Raw genomic sequence first — 18,400 nt, 5'->3', positions numbered from 1 at the left:
CAATTGTGCGGTAGTTTGAACACTCTTTGGCATTGCCCTTCTTTGGAATTGGAATGTAAACTGACCTTTTCCAGTCTTGTGGCCACTGCTGAGTGTGCCAAATTGGTTGGCATATTGAGCGCAGCACTTTAACAGCATCATCTTTTAGGATTTTAAATAGCTCAGCTGGAAGACTGTCATCTCCGCTAGTTTTGTGTTAGTAATGCTTCCTAAGGGCCACTTGACTTCACTCTCTAGGATATCTGGCTCAAGTTCAGTGACCGCACTATCATGGCTATCAGGGACATTAAGATCTTTCCTGTATAGTTCTTCTGTGTATTCTTTCCACCTCTTCTTAATCTCATCTGCTTCTGTTAGGTCCCTCCCTTCTTTGTCCTTTATCATGCCCATCTTTGCACAAAATGTTCCCTTGATATCTCCAATTTTCTGGAAAAGATCTCTAGCCTTTCCCATTCTATTGTTTTCCTCAATTTCTTTGCATTGTTCATTTAAGAAGGCCTTCTTGTCTCACCTTGCTATTCTCTGGAACTCTGCATTCAGTTGTATATAACTTCCCCTTTCTCCTTTACTTTTCACTTCCCTTCTTTCCTCAGCTACTTGTAAAGCCTCATCAGACAGCCACTTTGCTTTCTTGCATTTCTTTTTGTTCGGGATGGATTTAGTTGCTGCCTCCTGAACAATGTTACGGACCTCCATCCATACTTCCTCAGGCACTCTATCAGATCTAATCCCTTAAATCTATTCCTCACCTCCACTGTATATTCATAGGGGATATGATTTAGGTCATACCTGAATGGTTTAGTGGTTTTCCCTACGTTCTTCAATTTAAGCTGAAATTTTGCAATAAGAAGCTCATGATCTGAGCCACAGTCAGCTCTAGGTCTTGTTTTTACTGACTGTATAGAGCTTCTCCATCTTTGGCTGCAAAGTACATAATCAATCTGATTTCGATATTGACCATCTGGTGATGTCCATGTGTAGAGTCGCCTGTTGTGCTGTTGGAAAAGAGTGTTTGCTATGATCAGCGTGTTCTCTTGGCAAAACTCTATTAGCCTTTGTCCTGCTTCATTTTGTACACCAAGGCCATGCTTGCCTGTTATCCCAGTGATTTCTTGACTTCCTACTTTAGCATTCCAATCCCCTATGATGAAGAGGACATCTTTTTTTGGTGTTAGTTCTAGAAGGTGTTGTAGGTCTTCATAGAACCGATCAACCTCAGCTTCTTCGGCCTCAGTGTTTGGGGCATAGACTTGAATTACTGTGATGTTGAATGGTTTGCCTTAGATTCGTACTGAGATCATTCTGTCGTTTTTGAGATTGTACCCCAGTACTGCTTTTCCCACCCTTTTATTGACTATGAGTGCTACTCCATTTCTTCTAAGGGATTCTTGCCCACAGTAGTAGATATAATGGTCACCTGAATTAAGTTTGCCCATTCCTGTCCATTTTAGTTCGCTGATTCCCAAGTTGTCGATGTTCAATCTTGCCATCTCATGTTTGACCACATCCAGCTTACCTTGATTCATTGATCTGACATTCCAGGTTCCTAAACAATATTGTTCTTTACAGCATTGGACTTTCTTTTCACCACCAGACACATCCACAGCTGAGTGTCCTTTCGGCTTTGGCCCAGCCGCTTCACTCTTTCTGGCGCTACTTGGAAATTCCCTCTGCTCTTCCCCAGTAGTATATTGGACACCTTCCGACCTGAGGGGCTCATCTTCCGGTGTCATATCTTTTAGCCTTGTGCGATAGCTCGCCACAACAAGGCAGTGATCCATGAAGGGGATGGCCCTGGTACTCTCAGTTAATAATTGCAACTGTGCAATTTCACTATTAAGCATTACATAATTAAATTACTAGTATTTTACAATAGCTTGATGCATATTTTGCAGGTAGAGTCAAATCTGAGGAGAATCAATGTCCTAAACATCTGTAATCATACAAATGAAAAGCTTGTTTCTTCATTTGGGACCTGGGCTGGAAGGCTTCCAAGTGCAAGAGTGATAATGATTTGACATTAACATAAAGTTATGGACTCAAGGTGGCTTTGTGCATATGTTAAACAAACTACACCTCTTGATTTTGGTAGGAGTAATTCTAGGTACATAACGTCATGATCATATTTGCATATATCACTGTGAGGTATCCTTTAAGAAGCTACTTCACAGGTACGCATTGCTTTTTGGTGGAAAGGTATCCACTGTTTTCACTCCATAACAGAAGGAGCTCCCATTCATGGAAGGACTCTTTCCACCCATGGAGGGATCCCTTCAATGGGCGCCTTCACTCCGGGCTTTTATCCCGCGATTGAGATTGCTCCTTCACAGAAGTTTGCAGGTTCTTTACATGACGCTGTGACCCTCCAGGGCGTCTCCTGCACTAAATGCCCATTGTTCCGTTTTTAAATAGATTGCAAATAATAAGCTATCAAATTACCCTGTTGTGTTCTGCTTCAGTTCCCTCCATCAAAAGAGTTAAAGCAGCAAGAAGAGGCGCTAGATCAATGAAAGATAATAGAAGACTCAGCTATGGGGAGAAGGAGGAGGGAAAGGAAGAGCATGTAAAGGGAGTCAGTTGTGATCCTGCATTTAAAAGGGAAGCAGAAAGCCCCATTTTAAAAGCAGGATTTTAGGCTGGTGTAGCAATGCCCCATCTCTCTGCAGAACTTTCCTTCCATGAACAGAATGGCATTATAATCTCTAACATGCCACAGCCAACCAAGTGGCTTTGATATTTTGAATGAACATGCGATGCTTCCCTCGGATGTGGCCTTTTGCATCTCTTGTTAAGACTGCTGACTGAATGAATGAAATTTCATGATCCTTTCTAATACCACAAACTCAGACATAACTTGCGTGGTGTCAGCGTGCACCAGCTAAGGATGGCATCAAATAAAAGTAGATTGCATGCAAAACTATAGTCTGCTTTTCATTTTCCAAACAGTGCTCTGATGAAAACTTGTTAGATATGTAAAATCATTATTTTTATTTCAGGAGGTCATGCTTGGTTCAACACAATCAGTAATGTTATATGACATCTTAGGATCTTATTGTTTTGTAATCTCTTCTCCATTACAGTTTGCCTGTTCTATGACCCTGACCACTCCTCATATGATTTGTACACTCTGAAAACCATGGTGTAAGTTGAAGAACGGTCTGTTTTCCAACTCTTAACATTTGCTGAATCAAAAACGTCGTATTTTACAGATTACTCTAGTCGCTTCCATTGAGAGCTTATTTCCTAGAGTTGATTACTCCATAAAAACACTGCTCAGTAATGGTTATCTACACATTTGTTTCAGAAATATTGCCATCTAAAGTCTTAAATATCTATAATGACTCTCACTCTTGAGTCCAATGGCACATGAGCACATGGACATGGAAACCTGTTGGTTAGGGATTCTGTTGCTGGGAAATCTGGCCCTTTGGGGGCTTACATTTGTGAGCTGAGCTTTGGGTTTTCCCTGGACTCTGGGGACTTTTTATGTGTGTGTGTTGGCTGTAATTCGCACAAAGAGCAAATTGTGCAAATTCTGGCTGCAGTTTGCACAAATTCTGGCTGAAATTTGAGCAATTTGCAGGTGTAATTTGTGCAAATTAAAAAACACTGAAAATCCACTTGCTGACCTGACTTGCTTCAGATTGAGTTGGGCCAGCTAGCGGAAGATGAACAGAAGTCTGGGGGGGGGGCTGAGCCAATGAAAGCTCATCGAGCTCCACCCCCCCAAACAGATTCCTCCAACATCCCTAATATTGATGTGTAGCTAGTTCCATACATCAACAACTTGGCACACAGACTGGATGCACAGATTTTCTTCCTACCTCTTGGAGGAGGGAGTTTTTGACAGTGCAGATGGAGAAATTCACCTAATCTGAGTGTTGAATTGCTGCATCGCAATAGCTTAGTGTGTGGAAGCAGTGACTTTACTGCCTGGATCAATGAAGTGAATAGCCCAGGGATGACGAACTAAATTGGGGATGGGGGCGGGATGACCTCCACACTCCCACACACCCCTCCATAGGCCGAATGATGTCAGCTGACATCTTTTGGTTCCTGGTTGACGTTCCCACTCCCTGGCACCATTTCGTTCCCATTGGGGGAGGCTAGCGCTCAGCAAAGCTGCCCTGACTGATTCAGCAGTTGGAGGAGGGCTTCACCTGCCTGCTTGGCTGGGGATGCTTCAACTGTGCAGCATCTTTCCTCACTGGGAAGGATTCTATGAAGGCAAAGCCCCCCAGACCAAGTTGGCGGCTGGAGAAACATTCCAGTTGCTGGTTCGGCTGGGGACACTTCACCTGTGCAGCATCCTCCCCAGTGGGGGAAGGCACCATGCGGGCACTTCCATGGGGCTTTGCGCACTGTACATCATTCCCATGGGTGCAGTGTGCAAACAGACTTGGCTGGCTCCCAAGGCTGCCTGAGTCCCCCACCCCACCCCACATCCCCTCCTTTTATCACTGATCTGTGATTGGAGATAGCACCAGGGATCCCTCCAGGTGTGGGGGGGAGGGCAGGGCTTCTGGAGCAATCCGTGAAGGTTCTGTGAGGTGGATGGGGGAGTGCTGTGAGCCACTTTCGGCCACCTGGCCAGAGGTTCCTCTCCCATGTCTGGTTTGGATTCAAGACCCACTCTTCAGCATAAAACAGCAAACAGACACTTTTTCATCCATCCTTTTTCAAAAGGATGCACTTATTCGAAGTAAGACAGGCCTACTGATAGCAAAAAGCAAGATACCCACGTGTGGGACATGTGAGTGGTTATATGAGGGCATGGAGACACTGTTTGGCTTACACCTGATGTCACTCCACCTGAAAGTGATTATGGTGTTTCAGAAATGGGTGGGGTTGGGACGCCAAGGATGGGCAGAGAGACCAAGTTGCAGAGGTTTCTTTATATACAGCATGGGTGAGAGAGGCAGGGAAGAATGACAGCTGGACGTCCATGTTGTGAGAAGTGATGATGACCAAGGCAAGCTTTGTTTCCTAGAGATTGGGGAAGGTTATGAAGCTAGCAGCTAGATTTATTTCAGATTTATTGGGTAGGGGGCATAGAGAAAGTTTTGGTCTCTCTAATAAGTTAGCCCTCCCTAGGCCAAGGTTGAGGCTGGGAGATAGTGTGCTCTTTCAAGGATTGCAGAGATGCTACATTGGCGCTGTGGGGTCTTATCAGCGGGAGAGTTTTCACAAGACAATACAGCTCTGGCCTCCACAGTGCCAGTTCTAGGTTTTTGAGGGCCCTTGGGCAAGATACCTTCAATGCCCCACCTTTCTCAGTTCCGTTGTCAGCAGCTGCTCCTGCTCCTATTCCTCATCATTCCTAGCACTTGTTTGCCTGGCAGGCAGAGAGCCAGGGAGCAAGCAGGCCGTGGCATCTCCTGCTCCTCCTTCTCACCACCACCATGGTCTGGGCCAGCGTGAAAGGCAGGTGAACAAGCGGACTGCAGTGGTGAAGAGGAGCAGCAAATCCAGGGGGCTCTTGGCAGTGGGGCCCTGCTGGGGTGTGAGCCCTCAGCAGGTGCCCAACCATGCCCCCCCTTGATGCCAGCCCTGGACCACCATATCCAGAGAATTGAAAGCAGAGGATGAGCATTGCCAGTGTACCCAGCTTCTGAACCTCCATGAGGCATCTGACATGCTATTGCCAATAAACTACAATAACAAATGAGTATCATATAGCATAGAAATGCTCTTACGTAGTTATTTGCAGTGAAATAATATGAGTTGCATAAGCACAACTGGAGCATTCCTTACACATTTTTCTTTCTTTTCTGTCACAAATTAAGGACCTCAGAAACAATATGCTCAAGGGCCCTCTAATCTGCCATTGCTTTTTGTGGGCCAAAGGCTAACCATCTTCACTCTAACTTTTAGCATCTTTCAAAGACACATTTTCAAATAATCTGGGGACTAGGATATTGTGTCATGCTGCTTGGAATGTGAGAAGCCAATCCATGAACATCCTTAGTGGACATTTTCACAGCACTACATCACTCTGAAGTCTGGAAGGCCAAGAGAATGCATATGGAACAAAGGGTTGTGGGACTCCAACCTTTTCCACAAGGCAATTTTTCAGGTTGCTCTTTTAGAACGACGCTTTCAATCAGTCCTGCTACCGTTGCATCAGTGAGAAAACTGATTTAATTAATAATTTTTGTAGTGCCCCCGATAACATCTCAGAGTCATGTCAGAGTTTATTTATAAGAAATGAAACAATACTTCTTTGCTTCTTAAAAGGAAAGATGGGGGAAAACATTTAAACGTGCTTTTGCCATTTGTTTCTTTACTACTCTAGGTTGTGGAATCTGATGAAAATAAAGCTGAAACTATGGGAACCTTAAAATGGTTGCAGAAATTAGTTCGAACAAAGAAAGCCAGTATACACAGCTTGGATGACATCAAGGATGTTTTGGTATCTCGCAGTAAGTCAAGCAACGTGGTTTGAATCTGTGTACGCATACAGTTTTCTATTCGGTTTTCAACATAGGTTCAGAATGTAGGTAAATTACACAACAAAACCTGAACCTTAATTTAAATGACAATATTCTCTGTCAATATGCTTCTGTAAATATGCACTGGGTAGTCTACAGTGTCTCCCAAGTAAGATCAAAGCATTTTGAGATCAGTGTGGAGCATGTTCTGCTTCAGCAGGACAATATCTGTGAGCTGTTTCAGACAATATATGAAAGAGCTAATCCAGCCCATTTTGTGGAGCTGGAGCACTTATTCTGCTTCCATGGTCCTCAGCCATCCATGTGAAAGCAGTCCATCTAAATATGGCCGTATGTGCATAACATGCTAGATCCACAGACTGACACTGTGCAGTCATCCCTGGATCAAGCTTTTCAGGTATCACTTGAATCGGCCATGTGTTCGTGACTCTCCATGACTAATATGGAATTTTCTGTTAGAGTTGTATTTGGTAAGTTATAGCTGCATAGTTTCAGTGTGTAACTGGTGCAAGGCAGGTGCTATAGAAACACACACACACACACACTACTACTTCAAAACAAACAATGGAGTTCATAGCTCCTGTGAAAACAAATAATCTCTGAAGTAAAGGTTGAGTGTTCAAAAACAGGAACATTTACTACCAATGAAGAAGGAGGAAGGGAGGGAGTAAAGCCTGAGAGTTGCAATCTACATCAAAGTGTAGTTTCAAGAAGAAACTAGTGGAGGAAGAAAACAAGTTCCCTTTAGTCTATCTCCCCCCACTGGTTCAGATGGCTTATCGCAAGCATTGTTGCTTTACTCCAACATTTGTTTCATCCATACTTTCTGATCTTTTGTGTCTTTGGAGTGGTTAGGGGTGGGAATAATACAATGTCTTAAATAACAATCTTTTTTAAAAAAACTTTTTAAAGATTCACCACCGCAAGACGTTTCTCTCTCTGAAGATGAGGATGAAAATCCAACATCGTGTATGAAATTAATCAAATCCCAGGACAAAAAAGTATTGAAAGAGAATACAAGGCGAAAGGAAGAAACAGAGACTAGAACAGACCTTATCTCTGCTTCCTTGGGCAGATCTTATACTTCCAGACTGAACTTAGGGAATATTTCCATCTGTTCAGAAACTGAATTTCACCTCTGGAGTGACTGGAAACCCTTTCCGGATAATCAACTATGCCCTTGTGATTTCTTGATCACAAGGATAGACGAGTGGGGAAAATGTACTTGCTGTTCTCATCAGCCCCGTCTTACTTGCTCTCTCACAGACGTGGATCTCCCAAGCTCATGGGTAAGTTGCCCTTTTCCCAATTAAATAGCTTAGTAATAGAAACCTGTTGGATTATATCTGGCAGTTATTCTAGAGTATTTAGGACAGGGGTGTTGATTGAACCTCAGATCTGTAGCTCAGATCTGGCCCGCTGGGGTTCCCCAGTTGGCCCACTCCCTTTCCCCCAAACACCAGTTGTTTGGGTGTTTCCTGGCTTTCGTGCAGATTTTTCTCTCATTCAAAGGGGTTGAAATGCCTCTCCTAAGGTGGCCCTGAAGAGCTTGTCCTTGGGCTGAAAGAAGTTCGGCACCCCTGACTTATGACATGGCTGAAGCATCCGAAGAGAAGGACAGAAGAAAAATCTTGGAAGACAACGCTGCCTCAAACCTGCATAGTTGTCTTCTGTGATTCCCATACATTGACAAGGGAGATGATCACTGTCACATGCATATTACAGATTCATCAAATTGGTACTGACCTATAGTAAGTAACTAGTGATGATGTGTGAATTTCGTTTTGATTTTTCCTAAAACAACTAAATAATCTGGAAGAAAGTTAGTGTTGGGTGAACTACCCTTGTTTCAATTCAGAATGGGCTCTTACTTTCAGTTTTTCAGCATGGGTTCAGGAAAGAAAACTCTCAAAGGTGTCAGAGAGTTCTCTCCTGGCATGAATTATTGGCACATGTACTGGTAGATCTCTGGGCATGTTCATTATCATATTGCCACTTGAAAATTGTGGCCTGGTTTTACCCCACCTGGCCACCCCATAGCAGCAGCCATGCATATAGCCACCTGAAAATGCCATTGTCCCCCCACCCCCAAACACTACTCCCCAAATAAGCACACACGAAGAACAAGAGGGTGTTTTAAATCTGAACAGGCAACAAAACCACATTGAACGTTTGTAAGAACTAATCAAGAGAACTGATTGACCACCAGAGAAGATATGACCTTTATGGTCTGGTTATGTAGTTCATAGCAGTTACCAAGAACTTTGCTGAGAGTAAGGGATTAACATTACAGAATGTCTGTAACTTTTTCATTCTAGGGCCAGATTTTCTTGGGGATAATCTGTTAGGGCTGGCATGTTGTGGTGGGCAGGGCATGAACCACTGGTGGGTGGGGCCAGAGCCAGTGGTGGGTGGGGAAAGATCCAGTCTATCTTCTTTGTACATGGGTAGAAAGCCATGGGCTAGTGGTGATTCTACAGTCAACACCAACCTATACCTCTCTCTGTCTCTGTCTCTGTCTCATGCACATAGAGCCTGAGCTACTTCCAATTCTTTGTCTCCCTCTATCTCTCACCACCCTGCACATCCATTCATTCTAATACACATGCACATCCATTCACTTTCCACATCCACAGAGAGAGAAAGAGAGAGCATATTTCTTTAAGCAGACAAGTTTAAAATAAAAAAACAGACATAGTCAGTTGCAATCTCAATCAGTTATGATCATCTCTTTCTTCTTCCCACCCATCAGACTCCCCCACAGCTCAGTGCAAGGTGGCTTCCCCTGCCAGCTTTCTTTAAAAATCCCTCTGGGCTCACCATCCTCTGGCCACATCTCCTTCTCTGCCAACTATGGGCTTGTCTACATAAAGCTGTTAATCTGCTGCATCTACTTTTGGTTTCATCGCAGAACTGAGATCTGAGCATTACATGAGGAGCATTTCCTTTCCTGCTTTTCTGCTATATAACCTCTAAGTGGCATTGTGGTATAGCAGAGTAGGGCAAATAACACAAGTGGAAACAGCATTTTCTTTTTCTTTCAAAAATAATACCCCATTTTCTCTGCTCTAAAAAAAAACTTGCTGAAAGTGCTGTTTATGAACAGAAACAAAACTGGAGGGTCTCTTTTCTTCTTTCCTTTTTCTTTGTTGTTGTTGTTGGTAGTATAATAAAAAACATTTTAAAAAGAAACCATTTACAACTGTAATCTTGCGTATATGGGTAAATGACGGCGCCACTTAATGTAAAAGTCTATGTGTGCATTTTTGCGATCACCATGTTTTTTTGCAACATGGTGATCACAGCACAGAAGGATGGGGCCTGGGTGAGTGCAGGTGGCTTGACAAGCAGGTGTGGGGCTCGAGCACAGGTTCTGCGGCATGTAAGCATGGGGACAGGGGCTGGGCGGGCGCCTGGAGAACCTGGATAGGGCGGGAGTGCCTGTCCATCCCTACTCAGAGGTCTACCAGAGACCGCAATGGCTAGAGTGCAATGGCTATTCTAGCTGCCCCATTCTGTGGTCAGGCCTCCAATCTGCCACTGCCCCCCTCCCTCATATTCTCCTCCTTTGTTCTTGCTGTAGAAGAGCAGAGGAAGCAGAGGAGGAGGTGGGTAGGTAGGGAAGCCACAGCTGGACACGGCTTACAGGAACTCCAGTACAATAGAGACTTACATGACCATGGAGGGGCAGAGGAGAGAGGACAGTGTAGGCTGAAGAGGAGCCATGGACCAGATTGAAAGGCTCCATGGGCTTGGCCAAGCCAGAGGTCAGTGGCTCCCCATCTGTGTCACATGCCGACAAAGCAGCTGGCTCTGGGTGCACTGACTGTACATGTGCAGAACCTCATTGTACATTCTAACGCAGAAACATCTGGAGGAATGTTTCTCAGTTGGTAATACAGCTGAGCATTATGGGCTGGACAAATTTGGATAGTGGACTGGGCAATTAAACATTTCAGTGACATGTGTACAAAAAAAGTGAAGTTGGTTTATTTTTGGGTCATTCCACCATGGTATTCAGAGAACACAGATCAGAAACCCTATTAAAGTGAAGTAATTTTGGTCTAAGCATTTGGAAGGAAATAACCTGTTAATACACTGTTCTTTCTCATCCAAGCTGCCTGTTGTGTTGGTTGTGTGGTTTAGGTCCTTTCAAGGATGGCACTTAAAATACCCTTGAGGATATGTCTCCATATTCTTGGTCTCGATTCCTTTGTTCAACCAGCCTGCCCAATATTGCTGTTACAGGTCCTTCACATTCCTACCCTACTCACATTCACTGCACATTTTGGTACTGCAGCATTTTGGAAATAGCTTGCAGGTATATCAAAATGTGAACCTTCACAGCAGTTTCCATTGTTCTTTTATTATATTAGCTTGGTTTTGCGCCTTTGTTTTAACGATACTGACACCTGGTAATATGACAATGATGCAATATGGCTGATATTCTATATCAGGGGTCAAAGAACAGCTCCTCCTTGTCCTCAAGAAGGTACCAGTATCAATGTGGAATAGGAACAAACATAAAGATATTAGAATGTGGGACATACATACATTTCATTCTAACTTTCTTTCCTCCTCCAGTCTTCAATTCTTCATGCCAGAAGAACAGCACACCCCACCTCCATACAGGTAGCATCACCTATGATGTGAACACTTCACAGAGATGCACAACATGTGATACTTCTCCTAGAAAGGGTTGTGCACATTGGGCATTTGCCAGACTAGTAAATGGGTGAACTGGGTCACAGGCACATAGATTGCATGGTTTGTTTTTAAACTAGACATCATGGAATGGAACGGAAGTAAACAGGCAGGCAATTTACTCTTCATATGTCTGAGCCTCATTTATGACCTCATAGGCTACCCATCACCTCACAGACCTCTGCAGCTTATCCACCAGCTCCTAATCTACTGCCCTGGATAGCGCATTGCTTAACACTTAAGCTTTTATATAAGGCTAAATTGTGTTTAGTTCCAGTAACAGAATTTCGATGACAACTGATAAACGTTCCCTTTTCTGTCTCTGCTCTCTATGCATTTTCTGCTAAGTCACAATTAGAAAGGAAGTTGTAGAAATAGCTGTAGTAGAATTAATAGTGGCATCAGTATCTGAAGATTGGTATTCTCTAAGTTTGTTTTCCACAACCACAAATAGTTACAAATATTTAGATGTATAAAACAGCCCCATGGAGCATAACTGAAAACATTAATTTGATGTTTGAGTTGTTACTTCTCTCAAGTACAGTTGCCGATAGTCTTCTTCCTGTTAGGATTGGAGTATTTTGGATGTTAGAAGAATATTACTACTTATATACAGGGAACTAGACGACTTGTATTTTGGAAACAGAAAAATAGAATAATTAGAATAGCTAGGAATAAAAGGACAGTGGCAGGGCAGGGGGCAATATCCCTAAAGTTCTAATGTGCCACACTCACATGAAACTGTATGTGAGGGAGAGGATGAATATTTCCTTTCGCATGTTCAACTGAGGCTGGGCTACCCTTAGCACTTAAACATCAGTCTTAAAGTTGTGACAGTTCAGTAAGGTGACATTCTGACAGGAAGAAACAAATTCAGCTTGAACTGTTTACTGGTAGAAGATGGCTCTGGCGGAACAGAGCTTCCTGACAGCAGACTGTGCTGTAGCATTCATCAGAAAACATGTTTGTTGATCTTGATTTTAATCAGAGATAAGCAGACAGCTAACGTCACATTTGCAGCTTGAAAAGTCATCTACCGCATACTGCTTGTCCGCAGAGCAGTTTCTAAAAACAGAGATGTCTACCAAAGCTTCGTGTATCTGCAAGATAGTTTATTAACACTGTTGCACATCCTCTAACTAAAGAGGGCTTCTCTTCTACACATGGAAGTCGCTCCCCCTTTCAGCTTTGTAAAGATATTTTTCACCGTCTGATCTGTAGCTACAATCCATCCAGTGTGTTTAAAAGGCCCCAAACTCAGTGGCAGAGCACTTGCTTTGTATACATAAGGTCCCAGTTTCAGTGCCCAGCATCTCCACTTAAAGGGTATCAGGTAGCAGGGCTGGGAAAGACCTGTGCCAAGCATCTTGGATGGGCAACGCCAGTCCACGCAGAGAGAGTAGGCTAGTTGGACCAATGGTATGATTCAATATAAGGCAGCTTTGTATGTTCAAAGCACACCAGTTTCTATGGCCCACAGTAGAAAGGACGAGCAAAGGGCTGGGCGTGCCTGATCTCGTCTGATCTCGGAAGCTAGCTAAGCAGGGTCAGCCCTGGTTAGTACTTGGATGGGAGACCGCCTGGGAATCAGGCCTCCTGCACTGAGCAGGGGGTTGGACTTGATAGTCTTGTAGGCCCCTTCGAACCCTATGATTCTATGAAAGTTCTAAGTTCTATGAAAGAGAAGCAGCTTAGCCAATATATGATCTATGTACTGTTTGGCTTCGGGTTGGTGAACGTAACTGCCTTGCTCATGGTGCCCATCCCTCTCTTTTTAACGCCATGATGGCTGATCTTCCCTGCTCTATGATTATGACATATTACAAACACATTTCCACATGCATATGGCCATATGTGTTGCACAATGACATCTCTTGATAACTCTCAACTGAAGATGTAAACCAGCTCTACTGAGAAGTGCTGTGTTTGAGCTGATGTACATTGATATGTGGACTCTGTGCTGTTTAATCTCTTCGTCTCCAATGCATCATTTATTAACATTAGTGTGCTAAAGGAAGTGGAAGAGAGGCATGTTAATATGAGTTCTGTTTTTATGCATGCAGTTTTCATTCTTCACCAGTATTGACTGTGTTTACAGTTTTTATGTAGTGACACACAGGGGAAAAACTGCATGTAGCCTGATCAAATGTGACATTCCATGTATGAATTTCATGCCATTTGTTATACAGAAGTGCAGGAATTTTGTAATGTGAAGCAGTCTGTAACACTGGGGAGAGGGGAGGGAGTTAAAGGCCTAATCTGTAAATGATATCAACTATCACCAACCCCTAAAGCTGCAATCTTATACCTACTTACCTGGGAGTATGCCTCACTGATCTCAGTAGGATGTACTTCTGAGTAGACAAATACAGCATTGTGCTCTAAATCTGTTGTGTGCACATGTGTGTGTGTGTGTGTGTGTATATGTATGTGTGTGTGTGAATATATCACAAGCTCCCAACTTTTCTGCTCCACCTTATGATCAATGTTCTACATTCCATTTTTATTATTAAAGACCATTTGAGAACTAAAATGATAAAAAAATCACAGACTGTATTAGCTTTCCAGGCATTAAAATTCATACAAGATTCCTCCTTAACTGAATTATGTGCTTGTAATGTTACCAGTGTTGGTCTTCCGCTGTGTTTGGTATTTTCTGCAACTAGTGCAGAGGTCAAACTTTCAAGGACAAAGAGATAATCAGGTCAGCCTTCAAGCTGCTATAATTTTTCTGATGCATGAAGAGAGGAAATAGATATGGGTGGGCACTATATCTCCTGAAATGGTCTCTTTCTTGTTTAACGATAAATATTCTAGTGAAAGGAAGCTCATATATTACTCTACATATGAATTCTCTTTTTATTAATCACACAGATGTTAACAGTGGGCAGAAAAGGAATTAATGTTTGAATTATCAAGGTGGTTTGATTCCCTCTTAAAGGTTTATATGCTGCGACAAAGGTAGGAGGAATGGGCAAGAGCGTAACAAATTTATAAGTGGATGAACCTGCGTTTTAATGACGACAAAACACAGAATGTGCATTTCCAAATTATGTGATAAATGGATAACTACATGGATTGTGTTCTTATTGTATTTATTCTCCAATCATTTCATTGTTAGTTGGGTCAGGTCTCTAGATTGGCATTTCAGCTGCCATTATCAGATGTATGCGGATGAGGTATTTTGTCCTTCCCAGTATTTCATTCTTGACCTCATATACAGGATAGATTATCATCTCTGATTTAAGCACAAGTCAAACTACTCAAAACTCAGGAAAAACTTAGTTCAAGAGTGAAGCCTGAACACGTATTTCTCTCAAACCCCTATAATGGTGCACATACACACAGACTGAACATTTCTTGCATTACTCTATTGAAATGAACAGAATTATATTTGGGATGCTAGTCCCAAATGTGTTAAATAGAACAAGATATCATGGAATCATAGAATAGTAGGGTTGGAGGGGGCTTTTAAGACCATCAAGTCCAACCCCCACCATCGAATCCAAATATGTTTCTGCTGGATCATGTCCATAAATGCCTTTTTATTATCCAAGAGCTTAGAAGGTCTGAAATAAAATGCTTATGACAACCTTATAAATTCTCTTGTCTTTGTAATCTTGCTTTGTTAACTAGTCAGCCCATTTTGCTTAACACATCTTGACATAACATTGCCTCCTCAGATTTGCATAAATATATATGAAGTGACCAGAATAAGAAAATTAAAAAGGTAACTTATTTGAAAAGTGATATATCTATAAGCTTCAAGCTTCTTTTCCTGGGAATATTTATTGTTAACTTCAGAAAGACAGAGGCCATTTCAACAGACATAGTACTTACCCATTATTTCACATTCATGCATCATGAGAGGAGGGGGGAAGGGTAAACGAAAAGGATTATACTGCATATAATAAGGAACCGTGAAAGATTATCCTTGCAACAATTGGTATGTGTTGGTTGGGTCTGTCTTTCTTTTCCCCCAAAGTTTCAATTTTTTTTAAGTTTACATTTGTTTGTCATTTATAAAATACAATACCAGGAGCTGAGCAATAGGTTTCGTATATAACACATTAGAGTTATAAAATCCAAATCCAGCCAATACAACTCTCATAGAACTGTAAGCTTGTTAAATTATTGTCAAAATGTTATTTGTGTTTCAAAGCAACTGTATCCACCCCATAAATCAAAAATTTAATCCCCCTCTCTAAGCCTAATAGATGTTTAATAAATGTTACTATGATCCATTTCCATTTCCTTCCTGTGTTCACACCGACTCACAAGAGCGGGCCTCTGCAGAGGCTTGGTATGGTGTTTTTGTGTCTCCCTTCCCCACAAACCCGTGGCTGGGCACATATGGTGCTGAGTACCTTGCAGTACTCCTGCATGCTTTTTATCACATGACCCAGTCCTTTCAATCTGTACGTGGAGGTGTGGTGCAGGAAAGGTGGAGATAACTATATATGTGAGAAGGGGTGGAGCTTGTCCAAAGATTATGGAAACATCTACACATTAAATGTGGAGATAATTGATGGTGGCTTTTCTTCTTTTGGGCTCAGAAGGAATATTCAGTGCTTGTGCCAACAATCTTGATAAATCTCAGCTGACTGGCTTACTGTATGGTGGGGGCTGGCAACGTCCCCCAGATACCTTTCTTGGCACCAGCTGAAGTGCCCTGCCCTGCCACTTTTAAAAGAAATTTAAAAGGCTGGGATGCTGTTTCCCGCCTCCCAGCTGAGCAGAGCAGAGCACAGCAGAGCAGAGCAAGCTGCTCCAGCTGGTCCAGGAACTACAGAAGCAAGCAAGCTCCCAGAGAGCGAGTGACCAGAGCGAGCAAACAGGGGGAGCAAACAGGAGTTGGCCAGGGGAGTTGCAGTGGCTGAAGAGACAAAGGAGACAAAGGAGACAGAGGAGACAGAGGCTAAGAGGTTAGTGGCTGCAGGAAGCCCAGGGAATTCAGAAGCCCTTTATCCTTCTGATTGGCTGTGAGCTCACCAGGTGCTTCTGAGAGCTCCAACTGAATTGGGGGTGTGTGGCCTGAGTACTCCCAGCAGCTGAGTGGGCGGGAAGCTTCAGTCTGTTTCCCGCCTCCCAGCTGAGCAGAGCAGAGCAGAGCAAGCTGGTCCAGCTGGTCCAGGAACTACAGAAGCAAGCAAGCTCCCAGAGAGCGAGCGACCAGAGCGAGCGAACGGGGGGAGCAAACAGGAGTTGGCCAGGGGAGCTGCAGTGGTTGAAGAGACAAAGGAGACAGAGGCTAAGAGGTAAGTGGCTGCAGGAAGCCCAGGGGGCTGCCCTTTATCCTTCTGATTGGCTGTGAGCTCACCAGGTGCTTCTGAGAGCTCCAACTGAATTGGGGGTGTGTGGCCTGAGTACTCCCAGCAGCTGAGTGGGCAGGAAGCTTCAGTCTGTTTCCCGCCTCCCAGCTGAGCAGAGCAGAGCAGAGCAGAGCAAGCTGCTCCAGCTGGTCCAGGGACTACAGAAGCAAGCAAGCTCTCAGACAGCGAGCGAACAGGGGGAGCAAACAAGAGTTGGCCAGGGGAGTTCAGCAGGGGAGGTCAAGGGGGAGGCCCCTAACATTTTTTTTCATTTTTCATTTTATTTTATTTTTAACTAACATTTTTCCATTTATTTGCCTTGTAACACACACTTTCACACAAGTGGGACTCTGCTTTTAACCTCTACTGAGTAGAGGAACAGGCACAGGCTAGTCTAGAACAATCACAAAGCTAGACACAAAAAGGGAAAAGAGGCTATGGAAGGACAAGACTCTCCAGTGGTGGTGACCTGCAAGGTGTGTGCAATGTTTGTTTTCTTGCCTGAGAACAACATGGCCTACACCTGCAACAAGTGCAAGTTGATCAAGCTGCTGGAAGAAAAAGTAAGCGGACTGGAGCGGCGACTGTCGACCCTCCGGGGAATAAGAGAACACGAAGAGTTCTTGGACAGAATGGGGGAACTACAGCAGCAAAGGGAAGACCAGAAGCTTGAAGAGCAACAGCAAGATGAGGCAGTGGGAAATGCTGAGGTGAAGAAAAATGGAGTAGAGGATACTCCTTGGAAAAGGGTGACAGTTAGGAGAAGAAGAACTAGACGCCACTCTGCACCAGTGGAAGCAGTGGAGCTGTGGAACCGATTCCAGGTACTTGCGGATGAGACTGGAGGACAGCCTGCAGAGGAAGAATCACAGGGGAACCTACATGAGAGTGAGCAAGAGGCTGAAGGTCAGTCAAACAGAGGCGATGAAACCCAGGCCTACAACAACAAGAAGAGTGGTAGTAGTGGGAGAGTCCTTGCTGCGTGGGATCGAGACCCAAGTATGTCACGAAGACCCGTGGACTTGCCAGGTATGTTGTCTCCTGAGAGGACGGATTAGAGACATGACTGAAAGGTTGCCTAAAGCCCACTGACAGGTATCTCTTTCTTCTCATCCATGTGGGAACAAATGATATCCGCCAAGCGGAGCTACGAAGAAATCACGTCAGACTTTGAAGCTCTGGAAAGGAAACTCAAGAACTTTGGGGCCCAGATAGTTTTCTCATCCATCCTTCCAGTAGTTAGAAGAGGGATAGAAAGGGAACGAAAAATACTCCGGGTGAATGACTGGCTACGAAGGTGGTGCCGACAAGAGAGATTTGGATTCTGGGACAATGGGCTATACTTCCTGGAAGATGGGCTGTTGGCAAGGGATGGGTTGCACCTCACAAAGGATGGGAAGAATGTGTTTGGCCACAGCATGAAGAACTTCATCAGAAGGGCTTTAAACTGAATCCTACGGGGAAGGGAGATGTAATGTTGGGGGTAACGTAGGCGCATGCACTGTAACGGAGAGAACCGCTCTGATAGCGCCCAATAATAGTCTTCAGACACATGTAGGAAGAAAGCCAGACTATGAAGCACATGGTCTTCGATGTCTATATACTAATGCCCAGAGTATGGGAAACAAACAGAACGAACTTGAACTCTTAATGCAAAAGGGAAATTATGACCTGATAGGTATAACTGAGACTTGGTGAGATGACTCTCATGACTGGAATACAGCAATTGAAGGATATAACTTGTTCAAAAAGAACAGGATGAGCAGAAAGGGAGGTGGGGTTGCACTGTATGTGAAAAATACCTATCTCTGCACAGAAATACAGGAGGATGAGCTTGGTAGCCCCATCGAGAATATCTGGATCCAAATAAATGGAGCAAAGAATAAAAGGAACCTGGTGGTCGGAGTCTACTACCGGCCATCCAACCAAGGA

At 43.7% G+C, this 18,400-nt stretch overlaps 1 protein-coding gene across 1 annotated transcript in view; it reads left to right on the top strand.

The window, feature by feature from the left end:
• The window catches only part of LOC146349804 (uncharacterized), a 43,907-nt gene extending 34,273 nt beyond the window's left edge, over nucleotides 1-9,634 (top strand). Inside the window, exons 6-8 of the mRNA XM_084843521.1 lie at nucleotides 6,296-6,422; nucleotides 7,365-7,741; nucleotides 7,987-9,634. Of these exons, the coding sequence (XP_084699647.1) occupies nucleotides 6,296-6,422; nucleotides 7,365-7,741; nucleotides 7,987-8,016 (534 nt within the window). The 3' untranslated portion in view covers nucleotides 8,017-9,634. The remainder of the gene's footprint in view (nucleotides 1-6,295; nucleotides 6,423-7,364; nucleotides 7,742-7,986) is intronic.
• Nucleotides 9,635-18,400: the final 8,766 nt, after the last annotated feature.

Source organism: Heloderma suspectum, chromosome 3 (genome assembly GCF_057233095.1).
Source record: "Heloderma suspectum isolate Gila_16-S chromosome 3, 16-S_ref, whole genome shotgun sequence".
NCBI lineage: Eukaryota > Metazoa > Chordata > Lepidosauria > Squamata > Helodermatidae > Heloderma > Heloderma suspectum.
Note: the sequence above shows the minus strand (reverse complement) of the source record. Positions and strands in the feature narration are given on the sequence as shown.